The sequence below is a fragment of the Notolabrus celidotus genome, chromosome 19 (assembly GCF_009762535.1).
Source record: "Notolabrus celidotus isolate fNotCel1 chromosome 19, fNotCel1.pri, whole genome shotgun sequence".
In the NCBI taxonomy this organism is placed as follows: Eukaryota; Metazoa; Chordata; class Actinopteri; order Labriformes; family Labridae; genus Notolabrus; species Notolabrus celidotus.
Window position 1 is genome coordinate 8,815,272 of NC_048290.1, and position 21,864 is coordinate 8,837,135.

At 40.3% G+C, this 21,864-nt stretch overlaps 3 protein-coding genes across 3 annotated transcripts; 1 reads left to right on the forward strand and 2 right to left on the reverse strand.

Annotated features, from left to right (window-relative positions):
- Window positions 1–890: 890 nt before the first annotated feature.
- On the reverse strand, window positions 891–4,464 carry surf2 (surfeit 2). Its single transcript, XM_034710467.1, has 6 exons — window positions 4,274–4,464; window positions 3,890–4,041; window positions 2,935–3,038; window positions 1,705–1,890; window positions 1,474–1,616; window positions 891–1,365 (listed from the first exon to the last, which is right to left on the reverse strand). The coding sequence occupies exons 1-6, from the start codon at window positions 4,346–4,348 to the stop codon at window positions 1,264–1,266; spliced, it is 762 nt and encodes a 253-aa protein (XP_034566358.1). The 5' UTR covers window positions 4,349–4,464; the 3' UTR covers window positions 891–1,263.
- A 1,295-nt stretch (window positions 4,465–5,759) lies between these two features.
- c19h9orf16 (chromosome 19 C9orf16 homolog) lies at window positions 5,760–8,983 on the forward strand. The gene is made up of 2 exons (XM_034710483.1): window positions 5,760–6,107; window positions 7,845–8,983. Exons 1-2 carry the CDS (start codon window positions 6,026–6,028, stop codon window positions 8,084–8,086), a joined length of 324 nt encoding a protein of 107 aa, XP_034566374.1. The 5' UTR covers window positions 5,760–6,025; the 3' UTR covers window positions 8,087–8,983.
- Window positions 8,830–21,647, reverse strand: ciz1a (cdkn1a interacting zinc finger protein 1a). The gene is made up of 16 exons (XM_034710480.1): window positions 21,506–21,647; window positions 20,777–21,030; window positions 17,652–17,779; window positions 17,307–17,536; window positions 16,078–16,192; window positions 15,498–15,585; window positions 15,238–15,350; window positions 15,069–15,148; window positions 14,736–14,957; window positions 14,484–14,614; window positions 14,279–14,372; window positions 14,077–14,190; window positions 13,838–13,987; window positions 12,727–12,805; window positions 12,505–12,626; window positions 8,830–12,406 (listed from the first exon to the last, which is right to left on the reverse strand). The coding sequence occupies exons 2-16, from the start codon at window positions 20,953–20,955 to the stop codon at window positions 11,576–11,578; spliced, it is 2,676 nt and encodes an 891-aa protein (XP_034566371.1). The 5' UTR covers window positions 20,956–21,030; window positions 21,506–21,647; the 3' UTR covers window positions 8,830–11,575.
- Window positions 21,648–21,864: the final 217 nt, after the last annotated feature.

The following is a 21,864-nucleotide window of genomic DNA, read 5'->3' on the forward strand; positions in this document are numbered from 1 at the left end:
TTAATTTTACTGTATTGATTTTATTTTATTTTTAAGTATTTTATTTATAATCATGCCTTTTATTATTTTATCATTGCTGTTGTTTTCTGTCTCTGTTATTCTGTGAAGCACTTTAGGCTACATGTTTTTATGTATGAAAGGTGCTATATAAATAAAGTTGAGTTGAGTTAATGAATTAATTTACATAAGAAGAAACTGTTGTCTTTTGTAGGATGTGTAGGCTACTCAACAGTATATTAACACATACTCAGTAAAATAAATAACTCCACACTTTGTTTTGTTTTTTGCCTTGTTAGGTTTTGGAAATTCTTTTGTGCAATATGTAAACTTACCTTTGGAGCTTCCTTGTGTACATTGCTGTGTTTACAGCAGACCACAAACAGCAGGACAACTATTTGTGCTTAAAACAAATGCTACAGATGGTTTTGGCAAAAGAAGCAGACAATAAATCCCTCCTGTCAGCTTAAACCATAATCTGGCCTCTTAATAGGACTCCCAGGGGTCTCCTTCTTATATTACAGCATAATACATACATGATATGCAACCTAAATAGCCCCCACATAATACAGTTTTATTTTTTTGTTGCAAAGCTCAATATCATCTAATCATTGGCTCTGATGCAAGGATGCTGATCTTGGATGACAGTGCAGAGCTGAAGCCTGTCAAAAGGAAATGGTATGGAGGTGCAAAAGGGAACAGAGTTAACACGTTGCTTGTTAAAACCAAGGACTCAGGGGAAAGTCTTAAAACTCTGAAACATGCTCACTTACTGCCAAGCAAAAAAAACATGGTATTTTAACAAGCAGTGTTACGGTGTTCACCATTCCAGCTGCTTGCAAACGCACAGCGATAGCCCTTCCCAGCATAAGAATGATCAGTGTTTTGCAGAATCAAAATGACATGCCCTTTATTTAACATATGATTTGCTAAATTTTGTAGACACTGATTGGTAAGAGACAACACAGACAAAGGTTGCAAAACAAAAGTAGTTTAGTAGTTCATAACAGCACACCAGATATACACATTTCTGGTCAAAATGATGTGTTTACTGTCACAAACACATTTCATATTTTATGAAAACTAGCCTTTTTGGAAACTTTACAACCTCTAGATCACCTGCATATGAAAGGAAATCACCATTCATATGCAGACGGTATGAGAAATCTGAGAGATGCTACCTGTACAAAAGGTAGGCTGGCTAGAACTGACTGGAAGAGCAGAGTTGCTCCCTGGCAAAATCACCAAGTCTATACTTTGATGGTTTCACGTTTTATTTTTCGCTGTTGCTTGTGCTTTCCCGTTTTTGTTACGCCCCTTTTTCCAATGGTTATTTCTGAACTTCTTCTGAAACCCGCCACCCTGGACCTGAAAAATGTAAAAAGAATGACAGCATTAGGACAAGTCAAGGAAAAATAAACACCAATGCATGAGATTTTTTTTCTCAAAAAGTAGTTATTTCAGATTTCTACACACCTTCTTCCGTTTCTGCTGCACCTGCTTGTCCGTCTCCATTTCCTCATCTTCATCTGTTTGGAAGTCATCTTCCTCCTCTTCCCCCTCTGCCCCGTCTCCCTCCATACTCTCTCCTTCTGTGTTTTTTAGAGTGAACACAGTGGCTGTGGGAGCATATGAAAGCGTTACAACAGAGTAAAGTTGAAACCAAAACAAAAGTGGACATATATTATCTGCAGTGTGTTCACTGACGAGGGTAGAGGTCACTCATGCTGTCTTCTGAGTCACTGTGCTCCTCGTCACTTGATGCAGGTTCCCACTGGCTGTTCCCTTGTTTTGGAGCCCTCCCCCGGCCGCTGTCCTCTCCGATGTCTCTGGGCTTTTTCTGTCTGAGTCTGGCTGGCTTGAATTCAATCCCCTGCTTGACACACTCTTCATCTAGAGCAGGGATGAGACAGTCAATTCAGTGATCAAGACGACAGGGTGAGCAGTGCAATGCCAGATGAAAATGATTTATAAACTAGATCATGATCACAAAGAAAAGGCCTCCATAAATGTTAAGTTAAACTGCTAAACCACAACAATGGTTTCTGTTATGCCCCCAGATTACATTATGAATGTGCAATATCTCTACCAGCTTACTGAATCATTAAGAACACAACACTAAAAAAGTTAAAGCTCCTGTTAGGAACTTTCACTTCATGTCATTTTTGGCGCCCCCATGTGGACAAAGCTGTAACTGCAATATATTTTCTAATATTATCCTTAACATGTGTAAGTAGTATTTTCTGATTAAATAACTTGTCCACCTGCCCTTTAATAGTCAAACATTTCCCACAATGTGAATATTTGCAGTGAAAAATGTAAACAAAATCCTGATGTAGTTTCAAGAATTAAAATCAACCTTTTCAAAATCATCAATCTTGTCTCTAGTTGTCTTGTTTGCTTGTGAAGGTCACACAGATGCATCAGTGTTAATTTAAGTGTGATTAATAACCAGCAAATAAATCCTTGCAGGAGCTTTAAGTAGTGATATTGTCAAAGAGTTTTGAAGGCTCAAGGTACAGTGGCAATTTAGATAAGAAGTAAGGCACTAATACAGTGTAAATCTGGGGGAAAAAAGTGCAGCCTTATTTGAAAAACCTGTTATCTAATGATTTAATAAATCATTATTTATTTAATGTCTCATTACATTACTGCCTGGTTAACAGGGGAGGGCAGTGTAACAAATATTTGACTTGCTTGATAAAAAATTGAACATTTCAATGTGCCACAATCTGAGAAGAGAAGTTACTTAGAAAAAGTAACACGCTTTCCATCAAGACATGCACACTAGACAGCTTTGGATATCCCTCCTGAATGGGGACTATAAAACTAAAAGTCAACATCACTTGGGTTATATGGTATCCTTGCTGTTCAAAAGGCATACTTAAATTTACACAACAGATAATGACCTGGGAGAAATTAGTCATGCACACTTACATTTTGAGAGTGCTTTTTTGAAGCGTTTCCCATTGACATGTCTTAAGACGTGATGTGGTTGCTTGTTGAGGTGTCTGAGAGTCAGCTTGCAGAAGAGCTGGTTGCTGAAAACCACAAAGGAAGCACAAGTCAACACATAAAGCATGCAGCTTCTGACATTCTGTCTATATTTGAATGATGATTTGATTCCTTTGACAACTCTGCCACCGCTGCACATAACAAGGGTTGCCAACTGTCCCGTATTTGCCGGGACATCCCGTACATTGGGCTAAATTGGTTTGTTTCATACAATTGTCCCGTATATTGACTATCAACTCTTGTAAATACAGCAGACTTCACTCTACAGATCCTAGATGATATAAAACGACAGTAGCACATCATGTGCCAGTCACACCACCTGTCATCCAATCACAGGCTCCCTCACGTGCATCAGTTGTATACAGTGCAAATGTGCCAAGTCCTGCAAAAAAAGTGTGGAGAGGATTTTCTCTCTGATGGCCATTAAATGGTCAGACTGAAGAAACAGATGCAGCACAGAGCTGATCAAAAATGAACTTAAAATATCTGTAACAACTGTGACTTGTCATGTAAGGACTTCTCTCTGGCTGTGCAAAAGGACAAAAGACTGCTTGAGTCAGTCAAGAGCAGCAAAAAGTATCCATGGAAAAAGTACATTTGGTGAGTCATACTCCTCTTTTGCATTTGATTTTTCTTTTGCTTTTTTTTAAATGTAAAAGTCAAATTGTGTTTTATTTGAGGTTTATTCATATGAAGGATTAAAGGGAATATACACACTTTCTGCATTTCCAGTGGAATCAGAATATGAATATACGCTGAATTCACATATCATGCTCACACTACCATGGCACTGTGCACCTGTCCCTTATATAGTAGTGAGAAAGTTGGCAACCCTACACATAACATAAGGAAGGTGATTTCTGAGGGGTCTCCTTACGGTTGCTTTGAACTGGGCACAATATGTGGTTCATACTGGTTGTAGTTGAAGTCTGCTGCAGCACTCAGTTTCTCATATTTCTTCCCTTCAGTGAACTTGTGTAGCTCTGACAGGTTGCATGGAAACTCGTGGCCATTCAGGGTGCATCTGATCTGCAAAACAACCAATTAAGGACATGTTTAGTACATTTATGCATGTAGCTCAGCTTCGTTTAGCAATAAAACCTGGAGATCATTGACAAGTTTCCAGTCTCGGTCAACACATCCAGTCATCACAACACTTTTCAATGCATGGCTCATTAGATATGTTAGCAGTGCAGCTAGCATCACAGCAAAGAGCAGTGTCGTGTATTGTGGTGCAATGTGATGCAGTTAGCTCTCTAACCTTTTTGCCATCTGTCAGCTGGAGGAATGGGTGGTTAAGAAGAAAAGCTCTGAGATCCTCAGGTAATTCATCCATAGCTTAAAACCACTTCAAAACAAGTAGTTTAGTGTGTTGATCAGGACAACCCCTTTCAGGAAATGTCTACACGTGGGTTCAATGCGCAGACTCAGTGTAGCCATGTAGTGCATGATACTTTGGCGCCATCCACTGATCAAAAAGATAAAGCATTCTATCCACCTGTCAGCATGATAGTTATCTATCATGGCCCTTTGATTGAATCAATTTCAGCAAATATTGGGGTTTCTGAAGGCAGGCAAACTATGAACAATGTAATGTACTCTCTGTAAATAAACATGTAAATGTTTAAAAAAAATAGTAGTTAAATGTTAATATAAATAAAAATATGGAATTCTGCTTGGAGAATTGTTGCAATGTAGCTGATTCTGATTCTGATTCTGATTCTGATTTTTGAGGCAAACAGACCTACCAACTGAAATAATGCTTGCTACCTCTGTTCTTAATTTTAAATCACTTCTTAAAACTTTCTTTTTCAAAAAGGCCTTCATAACTTTGTAACATGTTATTATGCCCTGGACATCTTGTTATGTGTTCTCGTACTTTGGAGCTCCTTTGTTTATACGTATGTATTGTATGTATGTATGTATGTTTGTATGTATGTATGTATGTATGTATGTATGTATGTATGTATGTATGTATGTATGTATGTATGTATGTATGTTGTGTGTATGCATGTACATGTGTATGTATGTATGTATGTATGTATGTATGTATGTATGTATGTATGTATGTATGTATATGTATGTGCATGTGTGTACATATGTATATGTATATGTGAATATGTGTATGTGTATAAAAAAAGGGTTGGGATTATATTTGTTATTATTGGTTACTTTCTGTGACGCACTTTGTAACTCTGTTTAGAAAAGTGCTATGTAAATGAAGTTTATTATTATTATTATTATTATTATTATTATTTTTATTTATTATTATTCATAATGAGCATTATTTAACTACATTGATTAAAGTTGATATTATTACAAGGACCAGTCAATGTTCTACATTTACTACAAATGTAAGTGACAATTATTTTAAGGCCACACAGTATCAAAAATTCACGTTAATTGGTTTAAGTCAGGTGCTTACTGTGTGTCAAGTCAGCTGACTGTCTGAATCTGACAACTCAAAGATAGTGAGAATTATTAAGATATCTCACTCCGTTCCTATTTTGAGAAAACCATACAATTGGTCAATACTGGAAACTCCTTCAATAAAAAAAAAGCTGATTTGTGGTCGAAAATGGGCATTGGTGGAAGTGACATAAAAATGTTCCATAGTGTTTTTACAGTGCAGGGTTGTAAACATTTTAACTTCACTATCAGTTGGGTGATACGGACTGAGTGAGCCATCTTCCTCAAGGTGAAGCAATCTTTGTCAAGAACCTAAAAGCCCCGCCCACATTTCTCCCACAATGCATCAGTCCAGTAAACAAATATCTTACGTCTGCCTGTGACAGCTCCAGCTCACGTTAGCTAATCAGCTCTACTGAAGGTCTCCTCTTGGAAACGCTTGACTTATTGAAGTAGTCTGAAAAAACGTGACATTACACGTTTGAACTCACATAGTTTGTTGATTTCAAATTGTTGTTTGTCGATTTGCTAATGCTAATCAAGGGACAATAAAGCTAGGTTATAGCGACGCTAGCTAACGCAGCTGTCAGAAGAAACGGAAGCAATGTCTGGACCAAACGGAGACCCCAACATCTCAGCTGATGATGGAATTATCAACGATGATGATGATTTTGGCGACGAAGAAGGTACATAGTTAAAGTTTTCATTCATTGTGTTGATGCTAGTGGCATTATTAACGCAGAGGGGGTAGGGGGTTGTTCTGCTGGAGGCTGTAGTGTCAACTGAGTGCAGAACTACAACTTGAGGTGGTGTCACGTGCTTGATCATGACAGTTCTCACTGAGATCTGAAATCCAAGCAAATGAAACCAACCTTTTGACTTTTATACCCTTTTATGATATTTGCATATGTAGTCTCATTAACATGACACTCAAGTTTGACTTTAAACCCTCAAATGAGAGGGATCAGTCTAGTTCTGTCAAAATTAGAAGAGAATCAAGCTTTTTAACCCTTTCAAAAAGCAATGTTAGATTTCAATTTTTACTCTTTTATATGACAGTCAAATTAGCTTTCAAATTATTTTAATTGTTTTAAGGTTAAAAGGTATACAACTCAGGTATACAAAACAATTCTGTTGCAGGCCTCTGATTAAAGTTGGGACATGCTCTGCTGTCTGTACTAGACATTAAACATGAACTGATACATTTAGAGTTTAGGATCATAAGAAGTGTCTCTCACTCAACCCACGATTCGATTTAATCCCTATTTTGGGTTCCAGATGCGATTCACTCACGATTCTCTAACGATTTTCAAGAAAACTCAAAATTTGATTAACTATTATTTTATTTCAATTCTCAGATATGGACAGGTGCAATATATATATATTTTCTCTTATATTTATTTGTAAACAAAGTAATCTTTTTTTCATTTTTAAGCTCAAATAAAACCACTGCACACTTTTTTTAAAGCTGCTGTGAGGAACTTCTGGTGTGTATCGATTCTGGCGCCCCCTTGTGCACAAAGTGATACCTCTTATCTCTTGTCATAAACATGCAAAAGTAGTGATTTCAACAAAAACCTCATCCTGTTGTCTTTTAACAGTCAACTTTACCAGGCAATGTGATTAGTTTCCATGAAAACAGTCAAATAAAGGCTGTTTCTGAAGCAAGATGTCCATCATCTGGTCTGACACCTACCCCCTCAGGGCGGTTTCAGGCATTAAAAATGACACCAGAGAAGGTGCCAGTGTTGCTGCTGATGGTCTTGTTTGCTATTGAAGGTCATAAAGAGGCATCAGTATCATTTTCATTCTGTTTCTCAGCCAGTTCAAAACTCCTCACAGGGCCTTTAAGTACCTTGCAAAAAACTAAAAATGACCGCACAAAAATACCTTGTTGGGAAATTTCAGAACAATTCAAAAGAAATGGAAACTGAACAATTCCCAAATGAAAGTATTAAATATTAAAACAAATAAGGTAAATCTCTTTAAATTAGTGATGTCAATTCAAGTATTTTTCGTGTTCGATATTTGGAATTGTTAATGATCAATTATCGTTTAATCATTAAAAAAAACATGAACGTCTTCCATGTAAGAAAGAATGCCAAATGTGTTTGTTTTTTTTTAATAATCTCTGTGGACGCAGGGTGACAGAGTGAAGACTTAGACTACAACATGTGGATTTACTGCAACAGGACAACTGAACAGGATCATATTTCAGACTCTCAGTGTCCAGTTTTCTCGTTCATATTGAGAAAAATAAGCATTTAAACGCGGTCAGGTGTCAGCTTGGAGCCTTATTTGTATCAATTTTTTACCGTCTTGCAATATATCCTTGCATCCCGACTCTCAGATATTTATTCTAGAATAGAAGCTCTTCATTTTGCCTGAGAAAAAAAAGACTAATCTCTGCTGCTTATCCACAGAGTACGAAGCCATCAACACCATGCTAGATCAGATCAACTCCTATCTGGATGACCTGGAGGATCGCAATGATTCACTTAATGGAAAACTACATGAACTGATGGAGTCAAACCGGCAAGCCCGGCTTGAGTTCAGGGCACAGCTCCAGGGCAGCCAGAGCCAGGAGGAGCAAAGTCCTGCAGAAGGGGACCCCTCTTCGCCTGATAAAGGAGACCCGGACGCGGACTGCGGGGACAGCAAATGAGTGACAATGTGGTACAAAATGCAGGACTAGAAATATTTATGAAAGATGACTTAACTCCTGACCTCTGATGATTTCTTGATCTGCTTAGTTCATGCCTGTCAGATTCATCTGTGAGTTGAATGCATTTACATGCCCCTGAAGCAGATATGTGTTCTGACCTTTATCTACCTTTCTCCTTCGTTGAACTGTGGTGTGCTGGTGTTTGGCTCCTCAGTAGATTGGACTTAGTTGACACCTAGCAGGTCTGTATAAAAACCACCTGGCGCTAAAACCTTGATCACATTTGTTGAGATCTTGAGACATTGGTGTGATGATCCAACTTTGGCATCCTGAAAACAAATGTTTAAGTCAGGATTACGCTTGAAAATGTTCAAGAAGCTGATAAGACACCAAAGACTCTGATTTAAGCAGCTCAAACTACAAGATCATGCTTGGATTTTTTCAGAATCCTTTCACAAGTCCTGTCTGGGTATTTGACTTGAAATAGGGATCAAAGTGAAACCTCTGTGTAGTGTTGATATTCAGCTTGTTAAAGTCTTAAAAGTGTGAATTTATGTCTTATTTCTCCCAATATGTAAAAAAGTAACATTCCAGATGTGTGCTACTTAAAATTATCTGCAGCATGACTGAAATCTTTGCTCATTGTTCAATTGTGGTTATGATAACCTGAAGTGATGCAGTCTGAAATGTGTTCAATAATGTTACTGAGTACTGTTAAAAAAAAAAAAGGAGTCAACAAAGAGTGGGAATTACCAGACATTTTAATATAAATTAAAATGACCCTCAAACAGAAAACAAACATCCAAAAATACATTAAACTTCCAGCAGTTAGAAAACATCACTGTTTGTTCTTCTCAATTTTGTCAGTAGCTGAATAAAAATACGATAAGAAACATACAGCTTTGTTTGAAATTATATTTTACACCTCATTTCCTCTTCCTCCGCTTCCTGCTGTTTCAGATCTCAAAGGTACTTTTTTTTTTTTTTCCATCATGTCTTTTTCCTTCAGACAGAACATGGCGTCGATCATGTGACAATCTCCATCATGACTACAAGAGCTGCTACATGTGTCACCAAACCAGCCATGTGGGTTTAAAATATCCTTCCCCAAAAACAGAGGATGAAATGTTTCCAGAGCAGAAGACTAGTCATGAAAACGTACGCCTTGTGACAAATGAAATGAGGACCGAGAGTTTAACACTTGTCATTATTTAAAACTGGGATATCTGCTTGAAGTAACTGGTGCTTAAAATCAGATTCACAAAGATAATTTGCAACATTAAATTCATCCTCCTTTTATTACTCCAGCTGTGATTTTATCCATCCAGCCATCCATTAATTAAAAGGAAAGGAGCAGCTAATGACTATAACAGCACTGAAAGTTCATGGACCCTTTCCCCCTAAATGCAGGCATAATTTTAACAGGTTCAGAGTTAAAAATCAGACTTTTGGGTCCTCAGAGGAATTCAGGAAACAACTTTCCAGTTCTTTAATCTTCAAGCAGCATAAACATTCCTTCACTGACAAAGTTTAAAGTTTAAAACTAAGAGAAAATGCTGATAAGAGTGCAGCCGTTTGTAAATATAGAGACTGCTAGAAGACTGGACTTCAGTCTGGTTAGCAGAAACACCTTATTGATGGAGCTAGCTTCAGAGTTCCTCTGAAGCGTTCTTTTCATATGACTTTGTTTTGTAGATATACAAAGTGTTCATTTATTCCTTTGTTTCACGTGTAGCCAACTACTTTACATCTCTTCACATCTGTGTCATCACTTCTTCATCAAATTATTGCCAGTAGTGGGCGATTGAAAATGTGCAGGTCTGTTTCAGTGAGAAGGCCAGAGATCGCTTCACCCTGAACAAGATATCAACGTCAACCCAGAATGTCCAAAAAATCATAATAATGCAAACAAAAATGATGTTATGATAAAATGCCCTGAACAAAGCTCAGATCAGTATAATGAGTCAGCATTTCTCAACACGCAAGCCACTCAAGTACCACTTTAACACTTTTTAAAACAGAAGTTTCCACCTGCTCAAACACTAAATGTGGTTAAATTCTACATTTCAGGTCGCTAGAAGCATTTGCTACATGGTTAGAAATGTCAAAAACGTCTCCGCCATCGATTATATGAAGGGAGCGATCTTCACCTCCTGTGAGGTGGGAATTTAAGATCATTAACAGGCCTTAGAGAGCAGTGGTGGGAGGATTCACTGGACACTTTTTAGGGATGAGAAGAAATTACATTCACTATGATGAGGGCTGACCTTAAAAAAAAAAACACACAAAAAACGTCATAATTCCTCTTAGTCCCTCATGCTTAAATAATGCTCAGCTCTTATAAAATACTCCATGAATCAAATTTGCATACAGCTTCTATGTTTTGAATCCGTCAGTAGGTTTATGTGTGGTGTCGCACCATGTTTGCATTTGGTAGCAGCTTTGTGAGGCTATGCACCGGGCTTTGTCCTTATATCACCCTGATGATGTCACGGGTTTATTCCTCCACAATGTTTACCAAACACAGAACTCATAACATCGGCTCTCGTCTGATGAGAATATGTGCCTCTGGGAGTGATAAGCAACTTTTTGGAAATTCCATAAAATAAAATTCAATAAAATACTGAGTATGCTGAGCCGGCACACGTGTTACCAAAATCAAGTTTCATCCACCCTACAGAGTCTGCAGCTGTATGCAGAAACATCACCTTTGTTATTGGCAAGTAGGCGTTAAACAAAGTGAAGCTGAAGCTAGCAGGGTCATAATTAATTTTGTGATGGTGCCACATGGAAATTAGAGGGAATATATCCTGAGGGGGACATGACTGTGAAACATTTTTCATCAGCAATTTAATGGAATCCTATTTTCAACCTCATTGGTGGTGCTGGAGGGCAGGTCTAACATTTGAGGGGTTTATCCTCTGGGGAGCATCTTGCTTGTATCCACTTTTTAATTCCATGTTTTGCAGCTCTCTCATTTATTAATCTGAATTACTCTCTGCAGTCAGGTCCTGCTTGGACTATATTTTTTGAAGTCGGGTAACCAGGGAATACCTTGTGTGTTCATTTAAGGGTTTAAACTTCTAGGCAACTAATACAAGGGGCTTTAATTCCATTTCAGGCAACATAAGTAAAGAAAGGGCATCTTGATGGTGGGATCTAAAGGTGATGCTGTAGCTTGGAATGTCATTCTCTAGCAAGGAATCAGTGTTACTTCTCTACGTTCATTGATTTTTTCTGTATGTGAAAGCTGTGAGGTGTCATCTACCCACCCTGAGAGAGGTACTCTCACAAGAACCCATGTTCCACTATGATTTAGCATCAAACTCCTGATTTATTTGTGTGTGTTCAGTCTAGACTCCCAGACACGGAAAGAGGCAGTACTGTTAGGGTTCTTGGTCTCTACTTAATGAAAGCACCTCTTCACAGACGGACACATCCTGACCAAAGGTGTTTTACTGTACCTGGTTCCCTCCTTTTCTACAGCTCTCAGCGTCTGTTTGCCCTCCCTGACTTGCGTTTGTTTTTTGCCTTCCTTGTGCCGGTCTTTTTGCCTGTGTCAGCAGCAGCAGCGGCTCCCATCTCCTCCACCTCTTCATCAGCGGCAGCAGGGGCTGATTCTACATCTGCCTCCTCTTTACACTCTGCTGAACTCCCTTGAGCTACAGAGTCCTGCTGTGAAGCTGCCTCTTCCTCCTCGCAGGGAAGGCTGAGTTCTTGGTCTGTGCTGCCTGTGCTGGTCACTGAGGTGGGGATGGCGTCTTGTGAGGTGGGGATGACGTCTTGGGAGGTGGGGATGGCGTCTTGTGAGGCGGGGATGACGTCTTGGGAGGCGGGGATGACGTCTTGGGAGGCGGGGATGACGTCTTGGGAGGCGGGGATGACGTCTTGGGAGGTGGGGATGACGTCTTGGGAGGTGGGGATGATGTCTTGGGAGGTGGGGATGACGTCTTGGGAGGTGGGGATGACCTCTTGTGAGGCGGGGATGACGTCTTGGGAGGTGGGGATGACGTCTTGGGAGGTGGGGATGACGTCTTGGGAGGTGGGGATGACGTCTTGTGAGGTGGGGATGACGTCTTGGGAGGTGGGGCTGCGACTCACTCGCTCCTCATGTTGCTGGATTTTCGGCTCCTCTGTGAGTTTAACAGTAGGCTGATTTGAGTCTAAATCTGTCAATGAACCAGAGTCCTCCAAAAGGGAATCTTCATCCAAACAGTGCGTGGTGCTCTCTGCTTCTGGCATTAGGCTGTCTGCAGCAAGGAGAGATTCTATGGAAGATTCAGTAGCTTCACACTTATCGCTCAGATATTCTTTGTGTCTCTGAGGGGAGAGGAGAAAGCATGAAGAGTATGTTAACACTGCAGCAATTTTATTTTGCCAACAGACAATGTAGTTGAGTAAAGTCATCGGTAACCAACCTTGAGGTTCTCAAAGTGCGTCAGTGATTTGCAGTGGCTGTGCAGAGCAGATGACTCAAAGTTGTAAAACTTGTTGCACAGTCTGCAGATGAAACCTGCGACTGGGACAAAGAAACTGGACCCTGCAGGTAGAGTACATCCAAAAATTCATCCAAATGTAATCTCATGCAGTGATACTGGATGTTATCAGAACATGTGTCTTTTGCATATACAGTCACTCACCGTAGACTGTCTCAGGGTCATACTGCTCATCCCTGGACATCTTCTTCAGAGTCACTTCTTTCAGGGAGGACCAGCCATCCTGCACCAGGAAGCCAAAAGAAGAGAGATGAAGAAATGCACCAACCTTCAGCTTCTTATAGTGTTTGTAATACTTCCCCCTCTTTCTTGACATCCACTTATTGCTTCAATATCTGGGAGGTAATGTATATTTACAAAATCTAAATAAGAATGTAGAATCTGAGGGCAAACGGTCTGGACATCAACAAAAGACGTGCACTGGATTGCGTTTGCTGCACGTTTGTAGTCCACAAAGTTTTGGCCATTCATGAACTAGAAGGTTGAACACGGTCTACACTTCTGACATCTTGGTTCTTACAGGCAACAATCTGATAGTGAACTACTTATCTACATGAACAGATTTCTAATTTTCCAATTTCATCAAATTAGCTTGATGCTGTGTCGCAATATCCAATCAGTGTTAAGATTTCCAGACTTCATTGAAAGCATCACAGATTATCATTCCCACCTTCATCCAACAAATTAACATCTTAGAAGTTGTTTTCTTCTCGAGGACGACCTTAAGAAACTGGTTTCTATTTGGATTCACAATCGCTGGAAAACGCCAGAGTGAAGCCTCTGTGTAACTTAGTATTTACAGGGAAACTGAGACTCACCAGAAAAAGATAAAGAGGCAATACTCTTGGGGATATTATGAACCGAGAGATGATGGCATTTATTTTGCAGACATATCTGCAGGGGGAAATTTCCTTTGCTTTGCTTTTGATCTGACATTACTGTCGCTTCTGAGGTTGCTAATTACACTGTAAACAACAAATAACTGACTAAGTCCAAGCTACACTGCAAGTTGGTAATTGTTCCCAGAAGGTTCCTACAGTGTCTGTGCTGTGACAAGAGATGTGCACTTATGTTTAAGACATGGACTTGAGTCGCACACTAGTGTAGCCTGAGACTTGACTTTGACTGGATCTTCAAAGACTTGAGCTAGGATCTAAAAGAGTCAAACTGAAGCTTACCTGCTGTTTAAATGTAAATACCGTCTATTGTCTTATTTGGGGAAACCACAGACAAAAACAAATAACATGCAAATCACCTGTTGCTCAGAGCCGTCTTGGTCTCCTTCATCCCTCTGTGCTTCCTCTCCCTCCTCCACCTCACTGCCTTCCACCTCGTCTAAAACGAAGCCGTCTGTGTCCTTTGCGGTCAAGTTGCCCAATGCCTCACAACCCTCCTGCTCCTCCAGCTGAAGAACAGCAGCACTTACAGTTACTACCTTAATCAATCCTTCTAGTTGAAATGTTCCTCTATATACGAAGGAAAAATAACAGATACCTTCTCCACTTTCTGTCGGTGCTCCTGGGACTGCAAGTGCTCCACAAAGATCTGGGAGGTCCTGAAGTGTTTCTTGCAGACCGTGCAGGAGGAGACGGCTGCTCTGCAAGCCAGCTGAGGAGAGATGGAGTGACAGCAGGTTGTTACTTTTAATTCCTTTACAGCAGTTTCAGCCATGCATTACATTAACATCGCTGATTACTTTGTGCTCCTTGGTGCGACGGTGGTCTGTGATACTACTGGTGAAGTGGATGTGACAGGTGGCACACCAGTGCTTCTTGTCCGCTTTCTTCTCTCTGCAAATGAAACAATATCATCAAGATACATGAGGACAGTTTTGTCTTTTTGAAAACACCTCTCATTTGTAACTCAAAGTAGCGTGCTTGTTCAGAGTGTTTTAAACGGACCCATCTTTGATTGCTCCCTGTAGAGACTCGTGCACGCGTGGCAACAGGGTGACCAGGCAAGCATTGCTCATATGCTGGATCTCCATCATCCTCTGCTGGTGGGACATACTGTTCATGTGACTCCTGAAGTTCTGCACGAATAAAGCAAAATCAAAGAAAGAAGAAAGTTTAAAATTAAAGTAACATTTTATCCAAGGAGACATCATTCTGCCTGCAGATACATCTGGTGATGAGTGTGCACGTTCAACCTACTTGCTGGTTGTGGCAGGTAATGCCGCAGAGGTAGCAGTAGAACTTGTTGGCCCCGTCCGCGACACCTTCCTCTCCTTCTTCTTGGTTGTCCGGTGAAGCCGAAGGAGCATCTTTGCCCCCCTCCGCGGGTAGATCCACCTGCTGGTCGTCTTCGCACAGCCTCACAGAAGGGGGTGGTGCTGACAAACAGCTGGCCACCTGAGCCAGGACAGAGATATGCTTCTAACAGGAGGGTGAAATGAAAGAGATGATCAGCAATCAGCCATGTTAGTTTGAGTTCTTTCATAAACAGCCATCATTTAGAGTTTGTGTTATTTTGTCTAACGACCTCACCTCAGCAGCTCTGCTCTCCTCCAACCCATCAATAATATCTGATCCTCCTATGGAGCCTCCTTCCTCCAGAAGGATGCAGTCTGGGCCAAAAGAAGAATGCTTTCATTCAACACATATCCTCATTATTTAGATAAAGAAAGCATGCACTCTACATTTCTGATACTTTTACCTCCAGGCTGGCTGTCGTCTGTGTTGCTGTTACACTCTGAAGACAGAACATCCCCGTCTGTATCAGGAATGGTAACAGTTTCAACCACACATTGTCCTTTAGGCTCCTCTGACCTGAGAGAGACACAACAGAAGTTAACAAAGGTGATGGATTTCTGCTTTTTTGTGAGTTTTTTTTTATACCAATACAGACGATACAACATCAGCTCATGGTTTCTAGCACAACTGCATTCTTCAAAGAAAAATAAAGGTTGTCTCTACCCTTCTGTCCTCTGCTTCTTCACTGCAGGCTCTTCAAGTTGCTCCTCAGATGGCTGAGTGGATCCATCTGCTCCTCCCACTGCACCATCTGCCAAAAAAAAGGCAAAGCCAAAGTGGGCATTGAGGAAGGAAAATTTTATCCACAATCAAATGCTCATCATTGAACTTTTTGAAGTTGAACACACTCTTCACTCTTCCCTCATTATTAAGGGGGAGTGGGGGAAGTTCAGTTGCTCTGGCTATGCCTTCCCAGTCTTCTTCCTAACATCTCTCTACAGACTATTTTGAGGAAAATAGTAAAACACCAGTAAAAAGAGGTTCCAACTGGTAATATTTTGGCTCTTGCTGCTCATCTATCTTCATACTTTGGTCTCTGGGGACACGTATGTGTGGTAGATTATTTGACCAATCAGAAGAGCATAAATATTGGAAAGAGGGTGTAACAGGATGCTAGTGTTTATCCTTTCCTTTAGAGCACAAGTACCTCGTGTTAACTTGATCATGGACATTTTTAAGTTGACTTTAAAAATAGAAAAGGGACAGTCAGCATGTTTCGGTGCTTGTTTGTTCTCCTCTTTACCTGTTTCGGTCTTCTCACTGGTGTCGTTGGTGCTGCTCGTCGCTGGTTGGTCCTCTGAGCTGCATATTGCCATCTGCTCACTGTCTCTCTTTCTGTCTGGCTGGCGAGCTGTGTCCTACACAGAGAGACAGACGGCAGGATTAAAAATATGCAGCACACAAAGAGCGCTGGGTTGTAAGTATTAGTACAGCAATCCACTGTGACAGCGATACAACTAAGTCTGAGATAAAGTTACAGATATGAGACACTAACAGAAGCGCAGGAAAGAGAAAGTACGATTAAAAAATAAGCCTTTAGTGTATTTTGTTTCTTTAAAGCTCCTGTAGGGAGTTTTTAACTGGTTATGAAACAGATTGAAAGTAACAGTGATGCCCCTTAATGACCTAAAAAAGCAAACAAGGCCATGAAAAACTAGACTGGCCATTTCTAAATTGTGATTTTTAATGCCTGCAACTGCTGCGAGGGGTAGGCGTCAGACGAGAGGATTTAAAGCACATTGATGTAGCCATATTTTACTTTTTTCAGAGCAGATATTCATGATGAGTGATATATTTCACTGCTAAAAGAGGGCAGGATGAGATTTTTGTCAGCAAAGAGGACTCAGACTCGTACAGGACGACATCAGCAAAGGTGTAAAAGTTTTGTCCACAGGGGACGCCAAAATCAACAAAAACAGAAAGGTCCTCACAGAAGCTTTAAATATTTTTTTGGATGTTATAAAAGAAAACTGATCTTTATATTTTTGGTTTATTCAATAAGAGCGTATTAAATCATGACAACATGACCCACCCTGAAGTCTGATTAACTCTACAACCAACAGCTGCCCTAAAGAGACAACACAGGAAGTGTGCTGCAGTCATTTCTGTTGTCCACTAGTCAGGTGTTTACTTTTTCTGGACAGGGTTACACAGCGTCAGAAAAAGTTATAAAGGCCTTTAATGAACTCCAGGACTCAATGCCGCATATTTGAATTCATTGCTTCGTGCTAAAAACTTAAAGAAATCAGTATATCATATACTGAAATAAATAGTAAATACTCACTCTGAAGCTGAGACCGTATCCTAGCTAGCACAGGCAGATCTAGTTTACATTAAAATAACTCTCTGTGATGTTTCTACGGCCTCCATTAGAGCACAATATGGTCAGCCCTACAAACAGCTGAAGCCTAATGTGGTGTGAAGACATGGACTGAAAGCCTGTGATTAAAGTCATTAGAATGTTGTAATTACTGTGGCTGTGGTGGAGGAGAAGGAGGAGGAGGACGAAGATGAGGAGGAGGCTGTTGTGGTGTTATTGTGGTAGCGGGCATGCGGATGGAACATCCGAGCGCCTGGGAAGCCCATCATGGGGGTCTTGATGGCCATGCCCATTGGAACCGGACCGAGCAGAGAGGACCGAGCCCCAGCTGCGAAGAACTGACGGAACTGCTGCCCACCCATCCCGAAGCCGCGCATTTTACCTGAATAAAAGAAGACACATAGGTTAGGGGAAATAAGAGAAGTTGTAAAAAGGACATGGGATTTTCTTGTCCTTTTCCAGATGCGGCTTTCGTTACAGGTTAATCTAAGCCTTACCCTGCATCTGCTGCATCAGCAGGGCACCCTGCAGCATGGGATTCGGGGCGATGATGGTGGTCTGGGTGGTCTGGCATAGGTTGACCATCCTTTGAGATTGGGCATTCTGGGGAGCAACTGGCATAGCCCTGTGCAAAATAATAAAATGCAAACATGTAACATTTATTTTTAAAAGACATTAGTCTGGTTCTGCTCAAGGTTTCTGCCTGTTAAAAGGAAGTTTTTCCTCGCAGCTGTATTTAGCTAAATACTGCGAGGTGCGATGCTCATGGTGGATTAAGATGAGATAAGACTGAGTCTTATCCTGTCTTGGTGTTGGGTCTCTGTTAACAATGTAACATAGAGTACGGTCTAGACCTGCTATGTTTGTAAAAGCGTCTTGAGATAACATTTGTTGTGATTTGGAGCTATACAAATAAAGATTGATTGATTAAAATAACATCATATTAGTCTGAGTAAAAATATGAACCAGAGCGAAGTAGTTAGCTTTGGTTTGAGCCGAGACATATTTTCACACACATCTGTTAAATTATTTTCCTACACTGCTGAAGAATATAATGAAAAATGCCTGTAAACAAGTTCTCCTTCCAAATACAAAAAGAAGCTGAGCATGACATTTTTCCTTGATTACAAAGATTCAAGTAATCTTTTTTTTTTTTCCACCCTAGCTCGTGTTCTGACCCGGCTTTGGCTCACACTCTTTTCACAGGTCATAATCACAAGGCATTTCTCCATAAGCTCCTGAAAACTAATGTTGGAAAACAGTCATTACAGATTAAAGGTTTAACTCGTTACATTAAGATGTGAAGTCCAATTGATCAGAAAACTTGAGTTTGTTAAAGAGAACATATGTTACAATAGGAATAAAGTTAAAAACAAAAATGACCAAATGTCTAGGAGCAACCAGTCTTTCTTAAAATAAACAATGTACCTTCATCTTGTGTATCTATGTAGATTAAGATGCAATAAGAAAAGATAACAAGTAAAATTACATGTTATTTTTAACCTGTGATTCAACCATCCTGCCTTTGAGCAGGATAGATAACAGAAAGAGAAGAGAGATGAGCTTTTAATGTTCAGATGACATGAATGAGTATGTGATCAAGACAAAAAAATGTTTTTTTTTAGTTAAGCATCTTTATGATTTTTAGAATATAATCACAACCATCAGAGCCAGGGGGCGTTGCCAGGAATTCTGGGCCCCCTGAAAAGATATCCTACCACGGCCAACCCTACAAAACATAACATGCTACTATGATACTGGTTTATTTGCATTAAACAAAAGCTACATATCAATATTACTTTATTTTTTTTAATTTTTTTTTACAATTTCTCCAAATGTAACTGCACAATATTGACCCTTCAGACTGTCCATGTCTTTAAACAAGATTATTTGAAGCCAAATGACTTGTTGAATAACAACAAGGGAGCATTATTTAGTATAATCTAACTTCATGAAGTCAAATAAAACTCCAAAAACCTACTGTTTACTTTCAATCAGATTCAGCCACACTTGATGCTAAATGATGCGTTTTTACGCATAGACAGCTGCTTAAATCACACATATAGCCCATTGTATATGCATTTCTAACTTAGCAATCACACATCCACATTCAGGGTTCCCACTCTTTTCCAGAGATCCTTTTCCAGGACATTTTCAGCGATGATCAAGCTGGTATGACAGTCTAAATTTAGTTCCTAAATAACCAAGTAAAAATTATAGGCAACTCTCATCTCAGCTTTCTCTTTTCTCAAAAAATATAAAATTAGCTAAGTAAAAAAGAAAAGCGCCAGCAAAGGTATCTGGAAGCTGTCTTACTGAAATAAATATATAATAATAATAATCAGAGGATCAGAGCATAAATTGACCTCAATAAAACTGAATGACAAAAATGACCACAAATGTTTCTCAACTCAACTCTAACTCAAAATAAACCTGCTTTATCATATTCATCCAGCAAAGTGGTCGATATAAAACAAAGCAAATGTCACATTCAAATAAAAATGTTTATTTGAGTTACCGTAAACTCCTGAGAAATCACACCGGTATACAAGACGCACTCTGTATTTGAAGGTCTCTCAGAGATTTAAAGAAGTTTAAACTGTCTTCCTGCCTGGCGATGTCAACAACGTGCAGTTTCTGTGCAGCTCTTTTTGTTCCGTTTGTTTTCACTATCAGGACTCCTTGCACTCCTACTAGCTACAGTACAGTAATTGAGCTCTCAGCCTACAGGGAAAGCTGTGAGGCACAGACCCCCAAGCTCTCTGCCCTGACTCCGCTGGTCACTCTTTAACTTAAATATAAGACTCTTTGGATCAAAAGGAGCACCCCACAAGGTTAATTAACCATAAAACATAAACAATATACCCCCGTTTTCTGTGAATGCATGATTATGACCAAGTAAGGGAGAAAAGCCAGACCGGTCTGTGTCGCTGTCTTTTCCAGCACAGTGTGCACTCAGCTTTCAATGAATGGAGATGTGTTTTCTTAACCGTGTCAGGTCGCATGCAGTCATGTTGGATTAATTTTCCAGGACAATATGTGATTTTCCAGGACATTTTACTTTTCTCCTATTTTCCAGGTGTTTTCCAGTACTGGAAAACTGGTCAACTGTTATCCAGGTTTTCCAGGACGCATGGGAACCCTGACATTGATTGATCAAGGCTCACGGTCTGTTCCGCAGCCACTGTCCACTCAGTGACCCAGGAGCTGCCTGCTGCTGACAGACAGCTGCGGTCCAAACATAAACAGAGACTCCCCTTTTGTCCAGAAAGGAATTCTGAATGTTTGCTTATTTTATTCAGACAATTTTCGTTTTTTTATTGCAGCTATAGCAAAACAAAAGAAAAGCGTAGTAGAAAACTTCCAGGACCATTAGGCCCCCCCCTCCCTACTTGGGCCCTAGGTAGTCAGTCCCACTTTTCCCCCCACTACGACGCCCCTGCTCAGAGCTACCAAAACACACAATCTAAAATTAAAATACTGCACAGCCATACACGTTCAGCGACTTCAGCATCATACAGTATTGGCGTTTTGCTTTGGCACCTCAGCTATCTCATCCTACATGCACATATCTCATCCAGAGGGCCGTGTTTGATCCCCGGGTTCGAGGTGGCGTACGTACCGGGGCGTCTGATGGTGATGATGGGCGACATGATGCCCCGGAGGCGGCGGCTGCGGCGGAGGTGGGGGCGGGGGCTGCTGCTGGAAAAGTTGCTGTAGCTGCCGCAGGTGTTGGTGAAACTGTTGCTGCTGCTGCTGTTGTTGTTGTTGCTGCTGCTGGATCATGTGTGGATTGAACATTATGGGCTTTATATCTCCTCCGTTATGCTGTGATGTTGACAGATGAGCAGCTGTGAGGTCTCAATATTTAGACACCTTTATACATAGTGAAAAGAGATAAAATAATCAGTGTGTTAAGCAGGTTATCTGTGTTATAAACAAACTTTGTTCTGTAAATACAGATTGGAAAGCAGTGCGCACCTTGCGAGACAACAGGTCGCTTTATGTTTCATCACCAGAACTAGCTAGTAGCAGCTAAGCTAACAATAATTCACTTTCAGGTTAGCTTTGTTTACTTTAAATCCATTACTCGGTATTACAACACAAATAATAGGCCAGCATTTTAAACATCTTCGTCACAAAACGTGCCCAAATAGAAATGTCGAGTCACCAATCTAACAAAATCCACCTGCTATGAAATGAACGAAGCTAGCTAGCTGCCAGTGCTAAATAATTCAACCCTGCAAGTTAGCTTAGCAAACCAGCAAGCTAACTCGCAAATAAAGCAGCTTCTCCTCCTTAGATAGGCTCAACATTGTATCTTACAGTGTATATGCATGCTTCAACTTACTTCTCAGAGAGTGAGGCGACGATGGTCGATGGGGTTCAAGCGAGAAGCACAGAACAGGGCAGAATACTTGCTGTCTCTGCACCGGTGCAACTTGCATAAAGCACAAACCCAAAACATTGAAATGAGTGCAGCAGTATATCGCCCCCTGGTGGCTGTCTGGAGGACTGCAATGGCTTGTTCTCTGCATAATAAGTGGAGCATTGAAATATTTAATATAATAGACTTTTTAATATATCTATTAGAGTCTCTATATTGAATCCCACCACTCCTGATGATGCAATGAAATTGGTATGTCTAAGGTTAATCATTTTACACCTCCCACTGATGCCAATACAAGTAATTGATAAAAGTTACACTAA

Excerpts from the sequence above, each read along its gene's own strand:
- surf2 (XM_034710467.1), bottom strand. The coding sequence starts at position 4,348 with ATGGATGAATTACCTGAGGATCTCAGAGCTTTTCTTCTTAACCACCCA. Across the intron at positions 4,042-4,273 it reads AGCTGACAGATGGCAAAAAG|ATCAGATGCACCCTGAATGG; the intron begins GTTAGAGAGCTA and ends GTTGTTTTGCAG. Across the intron at positions 1,617-1,704 it reads CATGAGTGACCTCTACCCTC|CCACTGTGTTCACTCTAAAA; the intron begins GTCAGTGAACAC and ends ATGCTCCCACAG.
- c19h9orf16 (XM_034710483.1), top strand. The coding sequence starts at position 6,026 with ATGTCTGGACCAAACGGAGACCCCAACATCTCAGCTGATGATGGAATT. Across the intron at positions 6,108-7,844 it reads TGATTTTGGCGACGAAGAAG|AGTACGAAGCCATCAACACC; the intron begins GTACATAGTTAA and ends GCTTATCCACAG.
- ciz1a (XM_034710480.1), bottom strand. The coding sequence starts at position 20,955 with ATGTTCAATCCACACATGATCCAGCAGCAGCAACAACAACAACAGCAG. Across the intron at positions 17,537-17,651 it reads GCTGATGCAGCAGATGCAGG|GTAAAATGCGCGGCTTCGGG; the intron begins GTAAGGCTTAGA and ends TCTTTTATTCAG. Across the intron at positions 15,149-15,237 it reads AGACGACAGCCAGCCTGGAG|ACTGCATCCTTCTGGAGGAA; the intron begins GTAAAAGTATCA and ends CTTTTGGCCCAG.